At 46.3% G+C, this 22169-nt stretch overlaps 1 protein-coding gene across 7 annotated transcripts in view; it reads left to right on the forward strand.

Annotated features, from left to right (window-relative positions):
- Positions 1 to 9001: 9001 nt before the first annotated feature.
- Positions 9002 to 22169, forward strand: part of MYT1 (myelin transcription factor 1) — a 112171-nt gene continuing 99003 nt past the window's right edge. For 5 of the 7 annotated variants that reach the window (XM_038370417.2, XM_038370419.2, XM_038370426.2 and 2 more), the window contains exon 1: positions 9002 to 9124. In XM_038370417.2, the coding sequence (XP_038226345.1) occupies positions 9100 to 9124 (25 nt within the window). In that variant the 5' untranslated portion in view covers positions 9002 to 9099. Of the gene's footprint in view, positions 9125 to 14050; positions 14142 to 14245; positions 14641 to 22169 lie in introns of those variants that run through there. The other 2 variants (XM_038370420.2, XM_038370421.2) reach the window with 2 other exon arrangements.

The following is a 22169-nucleotide window of genomic DNA, read 5'->3' on the forward strand; positions in this document are numbered from 1 at the left end:
ACAAGGCTTGTCATGCTAATACTCATGCATGTCACTTTGTCTGTGGACAGGGTTGGAGAGCTGGAATGAAGATGAAGCAGCTGGGAATGGTGTGCTGTGCAAATCATCGTAACAAACCAATTCTAATTTGTAGCTGTTGCTTTCCACGTTTTTCTATAAGCTGAACCATGAAATGAATCTTCATAAAGTTTTTCACGAGCTGAAAATTTAAAGAATTTATACTAGTTAGATAAGGGGAGACTACATTTCTTATCACCTTTTAAAACAAGTTAGGAGTCATTAGGTGAATGTTTATGTTCATAAAGATGAAGAATTATAGCTCCTGGCAAAATCAGCTATAGAATAGTCAAGCAGTTCACAAAATTTCCCCATGGAGGAAATGTACTGAATGTACCTCAATCCTGATCTGACGCTCCTCTGCTGTATACGCCATGGACTGCTCCCACACAGTGGCTCCATCCAGACCTAATGTGCCACCTACTATTCTGGTTCTGAGCTTCTGATCAGAGATCAAATCATGCCCAATGTCCCTCATTGGGTGCTGCTTTGGGGAGATGGATAAACGCTCATCAGGGACCAGGTTGGAGCCACCAAACACATTTTACCTGTGACCTACAATTACCTATTCTGTGTTTGTACAGCATCTAAGACAGTGGGGTCTTGGTCAATGTTCCCTCTAATTTTTGACAGGCCATGTGTGCAAAAAATTTCTTCTGTGCAAATTTTTGACAGGTCGGGTGCGCAAAAAATTTCTTCTGTGCAAATTTTTGTGCATGCGGTGTTTCACTGTGTGCACGGGGTTTAGGATCTGTGTGCATGTGCACACGCACACAGCTTAGCGGGAACAGTGGTCCTGGTCCTTGACTGGAGCTTCTCGGTGCTATGGTAATATAAATGATAATAAGTCCCGCTGGAATCCAGACCACCAGAGGTTAAAGATCAATACAGGGGTTGTCAAATGTTTTCATAGGGTCAACCAGCTCTGAAGAGAGCAACTGTCTCGTAGACCCACCTCCCCTCTCCAGTTTGAGATCACATGTGTCACTTCTCCCATTCTCAACTGCAGAATGTTCTGTGACAAGTGGGCAGCATTTGCAGACTCCCACCGGTTCACAGAACACACTTCAGGAGCCCCTGGACTAAGAGCCTCTGGACTGTTATGGTGCCTACCTCCCCCTTCTCTAGCTAGATGCTCTACCATTCACCCAGTGTACCTTCTTTCCTTGCACTGTTGGTGTAGTGGGCTTGAAGCAAAAGAGCGTTGTCTGATTCAAAGTTCCTTTCAGCATCCCACTGTTAAATGAGTATGAAGTTGACATGCCACTGCCCACTTAGCAGTCAGCTGAACAAGGTCAGTTATCAGGCCTGACTCACTGCTGGATGGATTGCTTCCTCAGTCATTGGTCCCTGTGACATCACCCACCCACTGCTGCAGTCTGAGAGCATGTCACTGTTTAGAGAAAGCTGCACTTTGGTAAATGTCATCCTGACATTAACTAAATCACAAGCTATCTCCCTCTGGCCACCGTTCTATCAGCGACACTTCCTCTTGCACCCTCACTCTTGGTAGCCCTTCTTGCTGTTTTCCCTCCCTTGTCATTTCCCTGATCTCGTAATCCTACCACAAACAGAGCTAGGGAACAGAGAGGTGCGGTCCCTGCTTAAGTACACGTGCAAAATGTTATCTGTTTGTGAGTCTTGGTGGATTTGTTCCAAGGTGGATTTTTATCACCACTCCCAGCAATGTGCAGCATTTTGTGCTGAAATCCACCCACTGGACAAAGTTGTGAATTTCTTTTAGGCACAATAACAAACTTCTGCCAGTAAAAGCTGCCTTTCATTTCACTAGGAAGAGAAAGGAGATAAAAATTACAGAAAACTTTGCTTTTATCCTTGAACTGGGTGGAGAAAGTTTTCCTTGCTGGTTTACCAGCAGTGATGAGTGTTATTGTTTATTTGTACTGGGCTAGTGCCTAGAGATCCCAACCAAGATCAGGGCCCCATTATGTTAGGCGCTGTACATAAAATTAGCAAGAGATAGCCCCCGCCCCAAACACCTAAATACTCTAAATAGACAGAGGATGGGAGGGACACACAGACAGACAGAGAGACATTCAGAGAACTTTCTACAGTGTTGACTGGACTTTCTCTGCCTTCTGGCTGTTTGCTCCAGTCCTCTCCCTCCAAGTCTCATCAGCTCTGCTTCGTTTTACACCCTGTCTCTTACCCTGTCCCCCTCGCCCCCTTTCCTTCAATGTGCCCTCCCTTCTCTTTTCTTTCCATTTAGCTGACCCCCTCCTAATTCCACCCATCCCAAAATAAGTTGAAGAACCATGATGTTTGGCTGCCTTCATCACACTGTTCACTCTGCCTGTGTGTTCGATCCCTTCCCCCACTGTCTGTCTAGTCTGATTACCTTGTGAGTTCTCTAGGGCAGGGATTGTCTGCTACTCTATTTGTACAGCACCCAGCACAACAGGGCCCCATTCTTGTTTGGTCCTGAGGCACAATCATATAAATGCGATGAAGAATAAAATGAAGTGAAGTGATTTGCCAAAGGTCACATGCCCAGTCAGTGGCAGAGTGATGAACAGACTCTGACTCTCCTGGCTCTCAGATCCCTACCTTCTCACTGGACTATGCTGCCTTTAAGTATGCAATTTTTGTCCTTCTCTAGAAGGAGAGGCAAGTGCTCAAGTTTGAAAACCTGAGTTTTAAGACTTTGAACAGAGCAACGATTTTTAAATATTGTAATGCATTTAAAGTTTTCTTGCAATAGAATTTCAAACAGAAATAAATGGACTGGAGGCAATAAAGTCCAGGTTTTTAGACGAGCATGACTAGTCAGCATTTATCTTTTTTGTGATTATTAATATAGTTGCCATGATTATAATGTAACAGCACATGAAAATGACTAAGTTGATATCTAACTGGCTATTTGCAAACACAGTCCTGATAAAACTGGGTGAAAGTTGTTTTTGCAAGTACATTCACACAATTAAGAAAATCCGAATGTAAGGTCCAAATTTCCCAGGCGTGAGTGCATGCATGAGAGAGAGAGAGAGAAGGCGTACATACAAATCCTTGGGCTGATATAGCAAGCCCTTAAGGTGTGGAACTCCAGAGGAGTTATTCGCAGAAGCTAGCAATAGTGCATACAGAAATGTTGTTACCAGTTTAGAGGCTATTTTTGAACATTTAACCTAAAATATATCTTTTCAAAGTAATCTTTTGCACCTCCCACCATATGAATTTCAACATTGCTTTTGTCACAAATTGATTCTCGCTCTCATTTCTTAGTTTGAGCCAGAAAGAAAAGATGGTCTTTTGTACTGGGACGCAGGAGATTGGCATTCAGTTCCCAGTTCTGCCATAGATTCCCCCGGTGACCTTAGGCAATATACTTAATTGTTGTGTGCCTCAGTTTTCCCACCTGTAAAATGGAGATAAAATACTTCCTTTCTTCTACCCATTGTCTGTGTTCCCTGTTTAGACCATAAGCTCTTCCACAAAGGGACTGTGATGTACAGTGCCAGCAGAATGGGGCCTCTTGATAAGAATTACAGCTAACCTCGAGATGAATGGCAGTGAAGATTATTACCATGCTTCTGAGTCAAATAGTGCCCCCTCGTCCTCAGTCCTTCCATTTATTTGGGGCATGTATGATTCCCACACAAGCCGTCACTGTTCAATGATGAAACTTTGCTCATCCTCTGAGCTCCTAGCATCCCGGTTTGAAAGCAGATTGTTTCTGGGTGTATAAATTCCCTTGGAAACTGAACCTTGTCAGCTAAAATGCAAATATTTAGCGACAAAGTGTTCATTACAGCAGAACTTGATTTCAGGGTCAAACCTTTTTGCAGCAAATTGTTCGCCAACTAAAATGTTTATTGTCACCACACTCTGGCAGTTTTGACAGGGCCTATCAAGCTGAGCTTGACAATCTATGCATGCCACGTCTCCAGCTTTTTGTTGGGAAAGTGAGGAGAGATGTGGTTGGGGAAGTGATTTAATACAGAGGCAAACAGTCCTCCGATAACTGGAGAGATCCCCATCTTAGTGGAGGGGCCATGCCTGTTAGGGACTGGGGAACTATTTACGATGAGGAAAGTGCCACACTGACTCTAATGCAGTCAGATGGTTATATGATAAAAAGATACATATATTTGAGGTGGGGGAAACAGGTTCTTTATAAACACAATGGATAGATTTCATCTCTGGAACAGACCTCTGTTCTTTTACTATTATTATTATTTATAGCTATTATATATTATTGATTTATTAATTGTATTATCAGAGCACCTATGAGTCCTAGTCATGGACTAAGATTACATTGTGCATGGTGCTGTACAAACATGGAAAAGAAGAAGGTCCCTGCCCTCAAAGAGCTTACAATCTAAGCACAAGACAAGAGACAACAGAGGGATACAGACAGCAGCAAGCCCGCCGACAGGGGGAGGCAAAGGGGACAATTGCTCAGGGGTCCGGGTGATTTAAAAGGGCCCGGGGGGCCGCCGCCATAGCAGTGGTGGTGGCCAGAAGCCCCGAGCCCTTTTAAATCACCCAGGCTGGCCATCAGCGTGTGCGGGGTGATACTGGCAGCAGCTAAGGCAGCTGGGCGGGCATGTGGAAGCCCTGGCCATGTTGAAAGAGGGCACCCAGCAGTGCCGCCGGCAGCTGGCTGGGCACCAGCCAGCACAGGCACACCACCACCCAAATATCAGGCAGACCTTTCTAGGGGGCCCATTGATTGTTCTGCCCTGGGCAGAGCTGTCCCTAGGGTACGGCGAATTGGGGCGACTGCGCCGGGGCCGGCTCTTTGGGAGGCCCCGCAGGCCGGTGCGATTGGCCAGCGCAGTTGGTTCTGGAAGTGAAGGATCGGTCCCGGAAGTGACCGATTCGTCACTTCTGTCCCAGGCCCCGCACCCTCCTAGGGACAGTCCTGGACCTGGGGCCTGGAATTGCTGTCGGTGGGCCTGGACAGCAGGAGTAGCACAGTGAGGAAATATTGTCCAGCATGCTAAGCCATGGTCTCTGCACGCCAGCAGCATAACCGTGACCAAGCTTTTTGTAGGCATCATAGCAAAGGAGAGTTTTAAAGCGAGATTTGAAGGGAACAATGAAGTGGCTTTGCAGATATTTACCGGGCGCTCCTCCCTTGTGTGAGGGACAGCATGGGAGAAAGCACAAAGGTGCTTGTTTGAAAATTTAACAAGGGGGCAATAGAGTCTGGTAACGTCAGCTGATAGGAGGTGGGAGTCGACCTCTTGCTACTGAATGACAGATATCAGGAAGGGCGGGGATAGGCGATGAAGGGCCTTGGAAGTGAAGACAAGTAGCTCATGTCTGATGTGATAGAGAAGGGGAAGTCCGTGGAGGAATGCAAAGAGAGGCGTGACAATACTTCCTATGAGTCAGAATCCATGTCTTGAATATTGACAACGCCCAACTAGAGTTGAGACCAAACCTTGCACTCCTTCTTGTCTTAGTTGTGTTCCTCTAGCACTGATGCTGGTCTTTTAGGTTATTTTAGTTACTGATAAAATAATATTTAACTCTGGTGTAAAATTGAGACCGGGGTAACAGTGACACTCATAATTTATTGAAATGTATTTTCAGAAGTTCTGGTATTTCCCTTGATTGGTCTTGTATAATTTTCAGGTGCATCTTATCTGGGCCCACTGCTGTATGTGTGTATATACATGGATACACACACATTAGGCATGAATTCAATAAATTCATGATTAAAGTGAAAAAGAATGAAAATCTGGGTTTGTTTCACTGCACTAATGTTTTTACAATGTACTGGCTGGAATTCCATTTATAGTGAGCATCTGCTTACTCTGATATTGTGCTGTGAAACAAACCAAAACCAGATTGCACTCCCTCCAAAATGTGAAGGTTGAATGAAATTTGTCATTGAAATTTCATCCAAATCTTGCATTTCAACAAAAAGCAGCAATATAAAAATGAATTTTTCAGAGTCTTTCCCTGACTAGTTCCATTCATTAGCAATGTGGCCTCCCCATACATGTCACAGAAATGTTTAAATCACACTTCATCAGTTTCTGTAATATGCATGGTGAGATTCTTCTTTTCTATTGCTTTGTTCATCCATCATTTGCAGAGCCAAATTCTGCTGTCCGTGACTTACTGTCAAAAGTAAAGTGCAGACACAGTAGGAGCTGGTCCATAGATTCTCCAGATATGCTTGAGTAAATATGGCAATGTTTGGTCCAAGGACTTTCCAATTTTCTTCTGCTTTAATTTTATTATTATCTGTGCAAGACAAGCCATTTTGGAGCACTCCTGTATTTGTTTATGCTCTTCAGATAGCAAATATTTAAAAAAACCCTGTTTCATCTCATGTGTTTCTCCCAACATACATCAATTTGAAATCTCCTCCATGCATGAAATACAGGCACTAAGTGGAGGTAAGTGACCTTGTTGAATCTCCGGCCACTGCAGCTGCCTGGGAGTGAGAGTGGGGAAGGAGGGGGAAGGCACTTTGCTGTCTGCCGTTAAAGCCCCAGGAGGCTGAAAATGAGAGAAGGACAAAAGTTTCAAATTGCCAGGACGTAATTGTGAAAGTCATTTTGCAAGTGCAGAGCCTTTCATGGTGCCACCTCTCATCTGCCAAAGTGGGGTTGGAAAGACAATAAAAGGACAATATTCAGGAATGAAGAAGCCACCAATGTAAAGAAAAGAGTTTTAAGTAGATTAAATGGGGGTTTCCTTTTCTTCCCATTCAGATAAACTAATAGCATTTGTCCAATTGGAATTTATTTTGGTCCAGTTCTCCCACCCTCATTCATGCCCACCCATGTCAGCTTTGCAGGGAGTCCCATTGCAATGAATACAGCCCCTTTCACAGTTAGGTGCTACTCAGACTGAATAAGGGTGGCAGAATTGGGCCAGCTGTTTACGGATCTGGACTTTGATTGTACATGTAATCTCTATTTTCTGATTCAAGCCACTCATGACTTTATTTCTTAACCCCCTGAGGCTAATGGAGGATCATAGAAGCAATAGTGCACCTAAAGACTCAAAAAAAAAATCAAAAATCAGCAAAGCTGTTTCCCCCAGTCCTCCCCCGCCAAAGAAATCTGGATTAAGAAATCAAGCTTCTTTAAACAAAGGTTTCAGATCAAGATCTTGGACCAAAGAGTGCGTTACAGTCTTTTGTTCTTCATTCTTTGCTAACCTTTATTCCATCCCCATTCCCCATAATAATAAAAATAAAATAATAATAAAAAATACCCTGACAGTTGTGTCCTGCTGAGATAAATTGCTTTAAACTCCCCTTCAGTTAATATCAGCTTTGTCCCTGTTCCTTATTACGTTGCCACCAGGCTTTCAAACAGCAGGCTTCCCCCTTCCAGTTCCCAAATTACCCAGGATGTGAAGAGAGGGGCTTGGGTGGACCTGCCCTCTCCCTCTCCCTCTCCCCAGCTCCCATCCCTGCAAATTCACTACCTTCCTCCCAAAGGTCAGCGGGTAGGGTTTGGCTCCTCCTGACAATCGGGCTTTGTGTAACACAATGGCCCCTCCTCACTTTTGGAGAGAACTCTGTCTGTGCAGCAGGACAGCCAAGCGGCCCACCAGAAAAAAAACACTAAAGACCAAGAAGAAAAGGTCACCGGTTTTCCATGTCAGAGTGATAGTGAGCGCTGTGCTATGGGGCACCTGGGTTACGGAAATCCTGGGCCTCCAAGCCCACCGGGCCATAAAAGTTCACTGCTGCCAAATGTACTAAACACACCCCTGGTTTATCTTTAGGATTCAGTGGTAATCGGTTCCCTCCACTTCCATCTGGGAGGCCTGTGAAAGCACTCCTCCCTGGCCATTAGCCAGTTTTCCCCAGCTGGGAATCAGTTCAGTGCCATGTTGCCATCTGTCTGTTCAGATGCAGGGCTGCCCATTACAGTTTGAATGCAGCCAGGAGGCAGTTCCCCCTCCTCATCCACCCACCCACATACTCTGCACTTTAACAAAGCATAACCTGAGCTACCCAGTTACAGAGAGGCCAGGCCTGACCCATTTGGGCCAGCAGGGAGAAAGGATTCAACACCCCACCACTTCCATTCAGAGACCACATTTCTGTGACAGACTCCAGGCAGCCAATTGATTCTGTTTGATGGCTTATCTTAAGTGATCACTCTCCTTACAGTGTGTATGATAAAACCCATTGTTTCATGTTCTCTGTGTGTGTATATCAATCTCCCCTCTGTTTTTTCCACCAAATGCATCCAATGAAGTGAGCTGTAGCTCACGAAAGCTTATGCTCTAATAAATTTGTTAGTCTCTAAGGTGCCACAAGTCCTCCTTTTCTTTTTGCGAATACAAACTAACACGGCTGCTACTCAGAAACCTGTTTCAACCATGGGACGCTGGCAGCACCAGAGCAGGGGGCCAACACATCTCCAGCACCCACCTCTATGTCCTCACATTGGTGTCCCTTTGGGGGGTGGGGGGAGACCCTTTTTCCTGCCTCCAGTAGCAAAGCAGAGGTGGGTGGAGACTTTCCCCATGTGCATAGGAAACATTTCATTAGAAGCACTGAAATTGCACCAGCACACCTGGAGGAGAGACACCCCCCCTACACACACACACACACACACCAAGCAAAGCCTTAAGTAGCCTCACTGCAGCTGGGTGGCTTTTTTTAATCTACAGAGCCCCGCTGCTTACAGTTAGCAGCCGCGGGTGTCCCCCCCTGCTGATGGCCCCGGCTTTGCCCCGCACGCTCCAGCCGAAATACTCGGTCGGACGGAGGGGAGTTTGCTCGCCAGCAGCGGCCCCAGGCTGGGCTCTCGGGGCGCATGCTCAGTCTGAGGCGGCAGCTCCCCATTGTCCGCAGCCCGGAGAACAATTGAGCCGCGGCTCCAGATCTGCAGACCCGCGATTGGCCGCATTGATTTGTAATGAGCAGCTCGGCGAGCTCCCATTGGCCGGGCGGCCTCGCTCTCCGGGCCTCTCGAGCACATAAGTTTTTGCTCTGGAGTGTAACTTTTTGCAGGGATGAAGTAACTTCTGACTTGAGCTGTTGTTTTGTTGGTTTTTTTTTTAGGGGAGGCGGTGGCTAAATCGCTAGCAAGGATGAAGCTCTGTGGAACTTTCCTTGGTTCGTAAAAGCCTCTCTAAACTTTTCTTGACTTCTGTGTCTTTGGGTTTTGTTTTCCTTCCTTGCAGCTTCTTAGCCGGTCTCTTCCGCGTCTGTTACATGTCATTTGTCAATGCACCAAGCAAAGTGACTAACTTCCAGGCGTGCCTCGATGTTAATCGCTTTGTGCATGTGGCTCAGAAAAGGAAATGTGTCAGGGAGGCCAGGAACAAACAAACACCAAAAAAACAAAAACAAAAACATTTATCTGTATTTTCCTCTGTTGAGTGCATGGCAGCGGAGGAGCTCCTGGATTCAATACATTTCACAGCCTTAAAAGCCAAGCTTCAACTCTAGTGTTTGCACTTAGCAAGTGAGATTCTGATTTTTTTTTAAAAAATCTCGTTTTCAAAATGATTGACATTGACTAAACTCAATTTCAGATGCAAAAGTTTGTAGATCTAAACATTCTTACAAACGTAGGCGAAAGTGTGTGTGTGTGAGTGACTCTCACCTGCTTGTGCTGAAATCAGACTCCAGATAATGCTTTGTTGTTGTCAATCATTCGGTTTTTGGGGGGGAAAATGATGCGGGTAAGAGATCTTTTTCTCTGTGTTTGTTTCTCATCAAAGCTTTGTCCAGAGTTCTCTGCTTTTGCATATTAGTGGATAAATAGGGAGTAGCTCAAATATAAAGCTGCCTAAAGCCTGTTAAGCCGTTGATGGAGTGTCCTAAAGATTGCTCTTCACTGCCGGGACACAATGCAGACAAGTTTTGTTTTTGTTTTTAAATGCCATGTAGAAAATGCAGGGTTGATATTGCAAAGATTTGCATGGATAAGGAGGCGGATGCCTTTAAAGAAATTAGTAGTAGTTTAAAAAATAAGCTTCCAGCTGTAAATTCCTTTTAGACAAAGAAGTTTTCTCCTGGGGGAAACTGTGTAAATCAAGAGAGAGAAACGGAGGGATATGATGAGTTTTTGTGCGTGTGCGGTGGTGTCCCATCTGCCAGGGGCCTGTCGTGAGCAGGTCTTTCTTCCCCAACCCTTCAGCTGTTCCATATACAATATTAATGCTGGCCATTTCTATTCGGCATACAACAACACTAATTGTAGTCTGAGGCATTAAGGCAGCCAGCCCATCTGCATCGAAGCTTTCAGAAAGAAACAAGAAAAATCTTTCACCCCCAGCTGGTAACCGTAGAAATTGGTGCCAATTGCAAATGCATAAAGTTTGAGACCTAAAGTACTTGCAAAGAGTCTCTAGAAAGCAAGTAAACTGCAGCTTAGCATTATGTCTGGATATTCGCAAGTAACTGCACTTGTATTTTAAACAACCTTCAAACATAGACCTTTAATTCGAGTTTTTTAAATGGACTCATCCAGGTTTTTTTAAACCAGAGGATGAATATAATCCATTTTTGTGTTTTTTAAAAAAATCTTTCCATATTCATTTTGTAGGGTAAGGATGAAGTGAGCCGTAGCTCACGAAAGCTTATGTTCAAATAAATTTGTTAGTCTCTAAGGAGCCACAAGTCCTCCTTTTCTTTTTATCAATGACTGGTAAACGTGTCAGTTTCAATTTACAGCCTCTAAGATTTTTCCAATGTTTCCCAATAATTTTGTACTTCAAAGGGGAAAAAGCCATGTGTAAAATGTGGAACACAGAGAAAGAGTTAGCGTATTAAAAAGTGGCTACTTGGAAATCAGAAATAACATAATTTAAAAACACAAATTATAACTATTAACATTCTGTGCTTCAAGTAATGTCTTGGTCTGACACGTGTATCACTTAAAAGAGAACCGAAAATAGTAGCCAGTTGTTTGAAGGTTTTGCTCAGTTGTGATCTTAACTTTAGCAGCAAGCGCAGGGGCGGGTATTCCTAAATCGTTTCTGGACAGTGGCTGCTACAAGCTATGGCAGGAGCTGTCCATTTCTCTAGTGCTGATTGTCCTGTGTTTGCCTGCTTTCTCTTTAATTTTTCTCAGTTTTCTGGAGGCTTTTGAAAGTTGAAACCTTTGTATGCTAATGTCTTAAATCGCCCCTCCAATTTTCTCAGTGCGTTTGCCATGTAAGCCATTTATCTTCGTTTAGCAAAACAAACAGGTTAGTTTTAAAAGAAAAGTAATAAAGCCCTCAATATTTTGTTTCTCTTCAGTATCATCTTGGTGATAACGATAAACTCTAGCCTTACACTGTCCCATTTTGCTTCTAAATCTAGGTTGGTTTATTTGGACATACCCGTTTGCAAACTAACTTTTTTTTTCTGTTGAGGTTTTGCATGAATAACGGAATGCTATCAGCAGTCAATTGTACAGACTTTGGAGTTCCAGGGTAAATAAGTTTAGAAGGGGTGTGTGTGTGTGAGAGAGAGAGACTGTGTGTGTGTGTGTGTGTGTGTGTAAACCCATATACGCATGCATACACACAAACACCTTTTCCTCTTGTTTTCCATGCCGAATTCAATAGCATTCAGGAGTACCATCCAGTATTGTTAACAGAATGGAGCTGATGGCGCCTGATTCCTCCCTTTTGATTCTATCTGGAATGCAGAACAATGAAGATGCGGTGTAGCACCGGGCCTGCTGTCTGGAGATAAGAGTTTAATAGAATTTCTGAATGCCAAAGGTTTAGGATGTAAAATATCCCTGTCCTCGCAGCATGTCCAAAGGAGATAGAAAATGGCTTTTCAGGAGTACTCTCAGTTGAATTCCTCCTTTTATGTTAATGGCTTAGAAGCTCAGGCAAGAGCCAGTAGCTGGGCCTGCAGTCATGGAAATGGGCATTGTAAGATGTTTCTTTCCAAGACACGCGGAATGTTCTAGGATTAGAATGCTGTTACAGCCCCTCCCCTAAATCTTAAAACAATACATTCAGAATAAAATAGTCCAAAATAACTAACTAAAGGACATGGGCTTTGGAGCAATAGTAGCGTGGTGGGTGAGGAGCTGGGTGGCAAAATGGGATTTTATCTAAAGATTATTCCTTGGGGCCCTTTGTGGTGGTACCCAGGACGATCAATGTCATTGGTTTGGATGAGAATAAGATCAGGGCCCACGGTGACACGACCAATCTTTCTTTCTTTCTTTCTTTTATGACCCTGAAATACCGGGGCAGGAGTCTATCTCAGAATAATTGTCATTTACTTCTTTTTTCTCTCTCGCACACACAACTGCGCCGTAAAGATGGACACGGGCGAGATGTTCCGCTCCTCAGCGTGCTCTGGGAAGAAGGATAAGTGACTTGAGTGGAGTGTTTGACAATGCTGAGGTTGCAACTTTTGCCTTCTCTTGGCTTTTCTGTCCCTGAGGGCCTGGGCGAGCTCCAGCAGGGAGACGGTCATCAGTGTGGCTCGGCAGGGTCTCCTCCAGACCAGCCACGGGGACCACGGGCCCCGAATTCAACTTGGGTTACCTAGCTCTGCAACCGCTCTCTGGCTCTAGCATCTCTGAAGGCTCCTGGGGTTTTTTAGTCCATTTGTGAGCTGCAGCCTATTCCTCTCAAATCTCCAGTCACCTGGAGAGGACAGTTGAGTCACCTTCTCAGTGAGGGGAGGAGGAGAGGCTGGGAAGTGCAGAATATCCCTCCCCAGTGCGAAGAGCTTGGTTCAATCAGATCATATGTCCGCCACGATTTTCCAAAGTTACAATCAACACCAATTAAAAGTGCTAATGCCCCAGTCCAACACAGGAGAAGGGTGATAACTTTTGTCCTTGCTTGCCCATGTGGGGAGTGGGGGGTCTCTGACAAGAGCCGGGATACACATAGCACGTGTCGGCTTCATGGCACACCTCATGGATGGTGATAGTGTGTGTGTGTGTGTGTGTGTGTGTGTGAGAGAGAGAGAGAGAGAGAGAGAGAGAGAATGCTCTGATGATAGCTCGGGGGGGAGGGGGGAAGAGGCTCTTTCCGGGGGGAATCAGGCTTCCAGGAAGAACCGATTCTCTCTCTCTCTCTCTCTCTCTCTCTCTCACACACACACACACACACACACACACACACACACACACACACACACACACTTAAGTAGAGATGGTGGGGCTGTTTTTAGAAGGATCATTCTCCTGCTTTCAGCGGAAAGAAACAAATGGAACTACCTGAAACCTTATCTGTCATCCCCCCCTTCCTGTTTTTTGAAAGGGGGGGAATGTTTTCTGGGAGCGTTGTGTGTGATGCTTTTAAAAAGAAATATACATACATTATAACAACTGGCCCTTGAATATGTACATGGGCTAATATGCCATACTTCCTGTTTCATATAGGCGATAAATTTCCCGGTCTCTTCTTTATGATGATAGGTCATCTTCCTAACCACCAATAAATATTGTAAAGTACTTTCGCTGTAGCTATGCTAACCTAGGGCATCTGTCATTCCCTGGTTGTTGCTATTAGAAATTATTGGACTGTACCATAGGAAGGGAATGCACAGGGGGGGATCAGGATGGCAGTCGTAACATTCGCAGCCCTTCTGTGTGCTTGGCGTCAAAGAAGCCCCAACTCTTCTGCATATTAATTATGAATCATCTTGGGCAAAATCAGGCCCTTTTGGTTGGCTCTGGCGACGGAAGTGGGGGGTAGGAGCGGGAGGGGGGCGGCGGGTCGAGCAGCGCCCCAGCTCTCTCTCCACTCCAAAAAGTCAGCAGTCCCATCTTTTTGATGCTATACTGTAAATTTATTTCACCTCGGAGAGTAAACAGATATATTGCAACCCCAAGGGTTCATGGGTAGTGTATTTACAAAGGGAAGGCGCATCAAGCCCCCTCTGTGCCATTTCCATTAATGAGAGCGGTCATTAAGTAAATGAGACATTGCCTTTAGCAGGCTTAAGAGTTCACACACTAAGGCGCATCAGCTATTTAATTGAAACCAACAAACCATCTTACACGCATGTTACTGGTGTAGGGAAGTGGGCAAGCCTCCAACAACTCTTCCCCCCCCCCCACCCAACCTCCAACCTCTCCCCCCTCCCCATGTAAATTTCATGATTGCTTTCCGTGATGTCATTTTGAAAAGGGGCAGACAATAGCTGTGGGGAAAAGGTAAGTCAATATTATGTTCTTTCGCTGACAAAGGCAGATAATGCTGGGGGGGGGTTCACCTTGGATTGGTACAGAGCAGAGGAAGGGGCTCTCGGAGAACCCAGTTAATGTAAACAGATGCAGGTTTGGCTCTTGGAGGCAGGATTTGTTGTGTTAAAATTGCATTGGAGAACCGAGGCGGTTTTATTAAGATAATGATTATTCCTAGGTCCATCTTTCTCTGAGACTCGAGTGGACATGTTATGCTTCTGACTGTAGAAGAGAGCTTTAGCGGGGGCGGGTGGGGGGGGGACACAGCATCGGATTCAGCTGGGAAACTTTCTGAATATTTCTGGAAGAGGAAGAGCAGATATGTTTGTGGGCATAGAGATCTGTGGATGTTTATCAGGAGAAATCACTGTGGTTTTAACAGAAGAAGCTTCGTAAAGGGAGAGGAAGAAAAGGCAAGCTTCATAGTTTATTTCACTGGGATATCTTGCATGGTAACTTCCAGTCCAAGGTACTGAACAGGAGCCGATGCTGTGACTGACTCTGTCTGAGGTTGTGATCTCTCTGGTTGTTGTCTTTCTTTCTTTCTTTCTTTCTTTCTTTCTTTCTTTCTTTCTTTCTTTCTTTCTTTCTTTCTTTCTTTCTTTCTTTCTCAAACTACTGAATGGGAAGGGGGGGGGAACCTTTACATATTTTGTTCTCGTTTGCCTTGTACAAAAGATGCAGGCCAGTGTCTTCGGTCTGCTGTTTCTTACTCTTAAATCATTGATGAGCTTTGCATTTTCCTTCAACTAAGTGAAGATAATTAGTTTAAACAAAATAGGGCAGAGCCTATGAAAATGGCATGCATTTAAAAGTAAGTTGATGTGCAGTGTTAAAAGACCATGTGTTGGCTGTTTCAGCTAGTAGACTTTTTTTCTGACTACTTTCCACTTCTCTATTTATAGTAAGGAGAAACGAGGAAAGTATGCGGTATTTGTTTCCGTGCTCTCTGTTTACCATGACAAAAAGACATCTGAAGCCTTGTTTTTAGTTAGCTTGGATCAGAGGTTTTACTTGAATGGTCCCTTTAACAATTTCGCCAAAGAGGAAAAGTTAAAAATCCCGCAAAACGTTCGCACAGCAAGTGAAAACAGTTCCTTAGTCCTGGGGGTTGGAGTGAAAGGACCAGTTTGCTGGATGGCAGAGATTGTTCTGATTAGGGAGGACACTACGGAAACCATCTCTTGTAGCAGTTGGAAAGCAAAAGCCCAGACACGTTCAAGGTTCTTTCGTGCGAGTGACCTGTGCAAACAAAAGAACAAGTCACAATAAGATGAACATAAACCACTGAACAAAACAGATACCTAGTGGCAGGAGGCCTTTGTGTTGTGAGTCATCAGGATGTTTGCCTTGAAATCCTCCCTTTCCCCCTATTCCGAAGTGAATCGTTCGCTTACAGCTTGGCTTGGATCCAGGACCTGGCTGTCTGGGGGGCTCTCCCCTACTTTTATCTTTGACTTACTAAGCATTAGTGTGTAGTTTTGCAGGACAGCCATTTCCAAATCATCGGGGGGGAGGGGGGGGAAGGCAGGTGTGCAATCTAACCCTGCCAATGTGCAGCCACAAACAGACCCCATCGCTGTGTTTATCCTCCATCTATTGTGGGCCCCTCTGCTTCTATTCTAATCCTTTCCCCAGGAAAGGCAGTTTCAGGCAAAGTCCTCCCCATCTCTCTGCCGGTTCTTTAACCACCCCCCCCCCCCCCGTTGGCTCTTCTGCTGTTATTATCAGCTTTTTTCCATATGGTCACTTTAATTAATGTCAGACAAATGGGGAAGGGGGGAGGAAGAGAGGAATCCAGGAATTAGAGTTTATAGCGGGTTTGTCGCTGATGCTGTCATAGAAACCCGAAGCAAAGATGCCGCCTGGGCCCTTCTTTGTACGATGCTGTTTATTGTTCCAGCGGCAGCACACAAGGTAGCCGGGGCTCTGCGGCCGGGGAAGGAAGCACAAGCCCCTTTGACGGCGGCGGTCCTTCTTAGCTCTAGAATTCAAGGCGCCCAACCAAGTTGGTTGTTTCTGAAGCTATGCCTGTCACACACACACACACATACACACTCCCCGTTTGCCCGAGCCTTGTGGAGGCCGAGATCACTTTCGCGGCGGGGGGAGGGAGGGAAGGGACTGAATTGTGATCTGAAGGATACACAATGGTCAGAGGGGCGCTGGGAAGAGCTATTTCACCCTTAGGAGAACTCTGGAAAGTTTGTTTTGTGAGTAGCTGCAAATTCAGACAGAATTGCCAGCTGGCTACGGAGCGAAGTGTATTTATAGATCGCAGCTAAAGGTACAAATAGACCACAGTAGTTTATTTTTATTGGGGGCCAGGTATCCTATTCCACCAGTAACAGCTATTGCACTTGCAAAATTAGCTTGGCGGGTCAGCCATGGAGGAATGCGCTATTAGAAGGAACATGGAGATGCATGCTCAACTCTTTTCAGTGTATAGTGAGGACAAAGTGCATGCAGAGATGCTCTAACAACCAAGAGGGTGAAAACAGCACAATCTCTTCAGTGTCCCTGTCATCCCTGCCTCCTAGAGTCTCCCAGGGGTATTTGATGGGATTCCTTTGAAGGAAGGTTATTAATAAATATTAGTCACACTGGGGATAAATGTGGGAAGACAACACGGGTGTTTATCAGAATAGCTCAGCAGACACCCACCCTTGTGTCCCTCCCAAATATCTGCCCTGCATAATTGAAGTCTCCATGGGTTTGTGGGTGGGTGGTTTTTTTTTTTAAAAAAAAATCTCTGAGAATGGGATGTTTCTAGAGGCGCACGTGTAAAACCGATCCGCGTTACCTAGCCCGTTGTAGCCAGGTTTGTTGTAAGAGGAGGCAGGCTCGTGGAAGGCATCATCTGATCGCCCTTCACGGCTCTTCGCTAACCTTTTAACTGCACGACAGTCCTGGGGGGAGCCGGGCTGAGGCGCTGGGTGCAGTCATCAGAAATGCAGCTACGCCACAACTCGCATGTGGGCTCCTGCCGGTCCGGTCTCACTCCCCTGCTTAACTTCCACACGGGATCCCTGCTCCCCGTGGCTGCGGGCCAGTATGTCCTGTTCCCCGGGGTGCGTGTGTGAGACTTACCCAGTGCAGAGGCCCAAATGCATCACTTAAGTCGGGGGGGGGGGGTCTCCTGCTGCTTCTCTAAACAGGGGTGAATTTCACCTTTTGACAACAAGGCCCCCAATTCCAGAAGACAGTGACCTCAAATGACCATTCCCCCCCCCAGCAACTTTCTCCCACCCGCACTCTCCCCTTTATAAAATCCCTTTTAAAAAATACAGGATGGTGGAAATTTCTGAGCCTCGTACAATAATGCCTTGCTCCAATTCCTGAGAAATATTTTCTACCTTTATCTCTTAAGCCAACATTACAGCCTCCTGCCAGCCTACGCATCTCCCCCTCCCCTTTACTCCAGTATCTGTGACTATCTGTACAGGCGTTAGGTGTATATATCCGAAGTGTGGGTATGTGTGTGTGTGGGGGGGGGGGGTAGAGACCGAAGATGCGTGACACTAACAAACTTCAGCTCCCAGTTGGACTCTCGGGGGCTCTGCAGTGGGTGGCTTGAATGACAGGCTAATGTTGCCGTCAGTCCCGAGGCGGTGTGTCGGGCTGGCCTCTGGGTACCTGTTTGCCTGTGTGCGCCCTTCTGCCTTCCTGGGTTGTTTGCTGCTGCGCTGGGGGTTGTTTGCGTTATTGGCGCTGGCCAAATGCTGATTTCGTACGGCTCGTCCCACGAGGTTGGGGGAATGGGGGCTGGGGGGGGGGTGGGAGGGGGACAGCAGGACCAGGTGATTTCAAACCGGGGAGCTGACGACAGTAATTATCCTTGCGGCGACTAAACCAGCTGGGTAGAGCTGCTCTCTCGTTGGGGCTTAATCAAAGCAGTGAACTGCAGGTCAGGGTGGGAAGGGTCAGGAGGGACATAGGGGAGAGCTTGTGGGTGGGCAGCGTCAGGCTGACTCGGAAGGGGAATAGCAGCCGAAGCAAAACGCCCAGTGCTCGGAGCTCCAGCCTCAGGCCGGTGGGGCGGGCTGGCGAAGCGCCTGCGGTCCTTTTTTGGAGGAGAGGGAGCCTCTAATAAGAGGTGGCTGAGCCCAGTCGCCGGGAGAGCAGCTCCTGTGCGTAACTGGGAGACGAACGCAGGCATCGAGCATGGCTCTGACAAAAGCTCTAGACACTGAGCTTGCTCTTCCTCCCCTGACATTGGAGTTACTCCTGATCTGAAAGTGGGAACAGAACCCGGCCCATGTACTTTTAACCTCCCCCGCCCCCTTAATGTATTGGCATTTGGCAGTGGGAACGCGACGCACTGCTCAGAAGCTCCATTGCATGTGCATTTAAGATGTCAAGTTACACCGCTACCTACCTCGCCAGTGTGCCCGACTGTAGCTATGATTCCCCGGTCGGGGAAGGGGGGCGGGTGTTGCATTGCTCCCTAGCTGGGTGAATGCCAATTTTTGATGCTGTCTTGGCACAACTGCCAAAAAATAAAACAAAACCCCCTTCAGCCCTGTTACATTTTTTTAAAAAAAGTTATTTATTTATTGCTGATTGCAGCCTTAAAGCGCGGAGAGGCTGCCTGGCCAGGGCTGCTGGTTAACATCATTGTAACCAGATCACACAGACTTGCCGGAAGAAGCCGGAGAAAGCTTTTGAATTATTACTGGAAGTCATATGATCCCCAGCCGGGCTGAGCTGCGTGTGCAGCGCGTCAGAGCAGCTGCCATTTTACTCAGACATTTTGAAAACACTTTAACCCTCTGATCTCCCTAGCCCGGTCCTCTGACCTCCCTAGCCCGCTGTGTGCGCTTTTGCGCCTTCTGTTCCCTTGCATTTGCACGGGGGTGGGGAGGGGGGATCATTTTCAAAGCTTTTGCTTCACCTGGGGGGAAGTAGTTTTCTCCACCCCCTCCCCAATCCCACCGTATGAACAATAGGTTGTGATCCGGAGTGGGGAAGACCACCTGGCTTGATCCGTTCTGCTCCCTGCACCTGTCAGCCCGTGCTGCGCGCTGCTCCCTGCAAAGGGGAACCGATCTACCTCCCCAAGCCGGGAGATTCGGCCTCTAAGGCAGAGTACTAACGGGGGGAGTGGGGGGTGTCTGGCGTTGCAGTGCGAGCTTCCAGTAAATGCCAGAAGTGCCCTCATCTCGGGTGAACTCATCCCGACAGACCCACTGCATTTCCCAGAAAGCATCAAGGCAGCCGGCGCAAAAGAGCAGCGCGCTATCCAGGCTGCTGTGAAGTCAGATGTTTGCGTGGAATTGCCAAAGGGATGGGAATGGGCCTGCCCCGTCCCTCTCCAAGGAGGGGAGAGGCAGACCCGCTCCGGAGACGGTCAGTGCTGCTCCAAAGAGCACGAACTAACTCCTGAAAGCCGGGAACTTTTCCATGAAAGCAGCCCGTGGCTGTCTCGATCTAGCTCGGGGATAGCGCCTCAGTTAATGAGTGTTTCAAGGACAGATGGACAGGGATCAGAGGCAGGAAATTGGCCTTCTCCTGATGATGAGCTCTGTGTATTAACCTAGACAGACAGACGCCACATAGATCTGTTAGTGGTAACTAGCTCCTTCTCATTGGACGTTTCTATACGTAGGATCGTGAATCCATTTGTAAACTTTACGAAGGATAGTAATACAACTGAATAATATGTTGCTCTTGTCCAAGGATTTCAAAGGCCAGTAAAGTGGTATTTATGCCCCTGATCTGCAGCTAGGGTAATCGAAGCACAGAAAGGTTAACAGGACCTAAGTACTAAACATCACCTCACCCACCACTGAGAGGCAGCCACCTCTGGGATGGATTGGGGCAGCTTTTGAAGCAAGGCACCACTAAATATCAGTTTATAAAGAACATTGTATCAACTTGAACGTTATTTGACTCTACAAGGGGACTTGATCTTTCAATGAGTTTTAGTAGCTTGGAGGGGTGGGGATATCATGCTATGAATAAAGAAGCCAGGCTGTATGTGCAGACTAATTCACTTCTAAAGAACTACTGCTAGAGTAATAATGCATGCATTGGTACATCACCCTTCCCCAAGGACTCTTGCCACCTACCAAAAATGTAACTAAAGGATAAGGGCCACATTTTCTTCCAATGACAAAAAGAAAACCCACTCCTTTGTCATTACTTTTGCTGGGGGTGAGGAAGAGAGGCAGGTAGGTGTGCATGTGTGACAGAGTGAGGAGGATGCAGATGTATCTTCTTGATGGGGGTGATTCCATGGAGACTAGTTGCAACTCATTATATACTCCCCAGACTTCCTATGGTCTTTTCTATGGGATGGTATTATCTACCTTTCCTCTGCTTCTGAAGCTGCTTACATGGGATATCTGCACATTTGTCACTCTGCCTTTGGGGGTGGGAGGTGAGGCATGAAACTGGTCTCCACAGCATCAGCCTCTCCCCAGACTCACTGGAATTTCCAATTCCCTGCATAAGACATTTTCAGCCTTATCTTCTGATGCTACTTGCTTCTCAAACCAGCTGTAGGCTTGAGGGGAGTGGAGGGCTTCTGGCAAGCCCAGACAGAACCAGGAGGCTGCACCATGGGCTATTAGTAGGGTGGGAAGAGAGACGCCCTAGGGAATATTGTGGGAGAAATAGGGTTCTGCCCCCAGGTATCAGCCATCTGTGAATAGTCAAAGATTGGTAGCATATACATGAGTTACGAGGATTGTGGCCCTTGCCTACTCTGGCAGGTTGGCATTTCCTTCACACGTGTGTGCACATCACATTAGCTGGATGAGTCCATGGAAACTCCACACAAGGTGACACTCATGGTATTGTCCAAACTTTCCAGTTTTGCCACTGACTTCAGTGAGGCAAGGATTTTATCCTGGGGACCCGAGGGTTGCATTCAGATTCCTTCAAAATCTCTAACTCTCTGGTGTGGCTTGTTAAGAGCAAAGTATCAGTGGTTTAATTGCTCTACTAAGCCTATGTTCCTTGCTTACCTGCCCCCAATGTCCCTGATGGGCTTAACAAGAAACCAGAGCTCCCCCAGCCGGATGGACTCTGGGAGAATGCATCCAGCTGTGGTAGTAACAGTTTAAAAATCCACCCATGTCTCAGCAGTAAGGGTAAGCCCAGTTATCAACACACTGGCTGAGAAAATACATGTCCCATGGAGAGCAATATTTTGTGGACAGCTTCTTCCACACAGGGAAAGAAAAAAAATGCAGATTCTGATCCAAATGGTGGATCATAGGTGGCTTGGAAGAGGTGAGGTACAGGCACTGGGGCCTAAGGCAGCTGGACAGCAAGGTCCCACTGCCTTAGAGTGTTCGGCATGGGGTCCTGCACTTGGGAGCATGTCTGAGAGACCCAGAGTTAGGAACCAGTCACTACTTAGACCCAGGGGAGTTAGACACACATGGACCCAGGAGTTGTCTGTTTACAACAAACTTGTGCCTGTCCAGAAGAAGACAGGTCCAGAGTTTCACATTTGGTTCCTAATCCTGTGCTCATCCCAGTAGATCACCCCCGGAATACTGATTTCTGATACCCCCTGTACCACCTGGCTCAGAGTTGCCCCTGTGCATTGCCTGTGTGTGGTGGTAAACTTTGGAGGAAAAACTGAAGCAAGGGGAAATTGTGACTTTGAAAGCCTCTACGGTGAAGGTCTTGGCAAAGGTCCAGCATAGTGTGGAAAAGAGGGCAGAAAGGCAAACTGGGGTTCTACGAACACTTGAGCACTCTTTTTATTGATAAATGGCAAGTTGGAAGAGAATGAGATCAGTGACTCTGTGGTTAGACAATTTCAAGCAATTGTCGGGTCTTTAAAATAAAATAAGTGACACATTGTTTTAATACTGCCCTTTATCTTTTTTTTAAAACAAAACAAAAATGGAAAATATAATAATTTTCACCTGAATTAAAATGCCTTTGATCTTTGTCTTTCATTGAACTTTTTGCTTCAGAGAGAATAGATTAATAAACACTTTCAAATGGAAAAGTATAGTTTGAAAAGGTCCCCTTTTA

This window comes from Dermochelys coriacea, chromosome 13 (genome assembly GCF_009764565.3).
Source record: "Dermochelys coriacea isolate rDerCor1 chromosome 13, rDerCor1.pri.v4, whole genome shotgun sequence".
Taxonomy (NCBI): Eukaryota; Metazoa; Chordata; order Testudines; family Dermochelyidae; genus Dermochelys; species Dermochelys coriacea.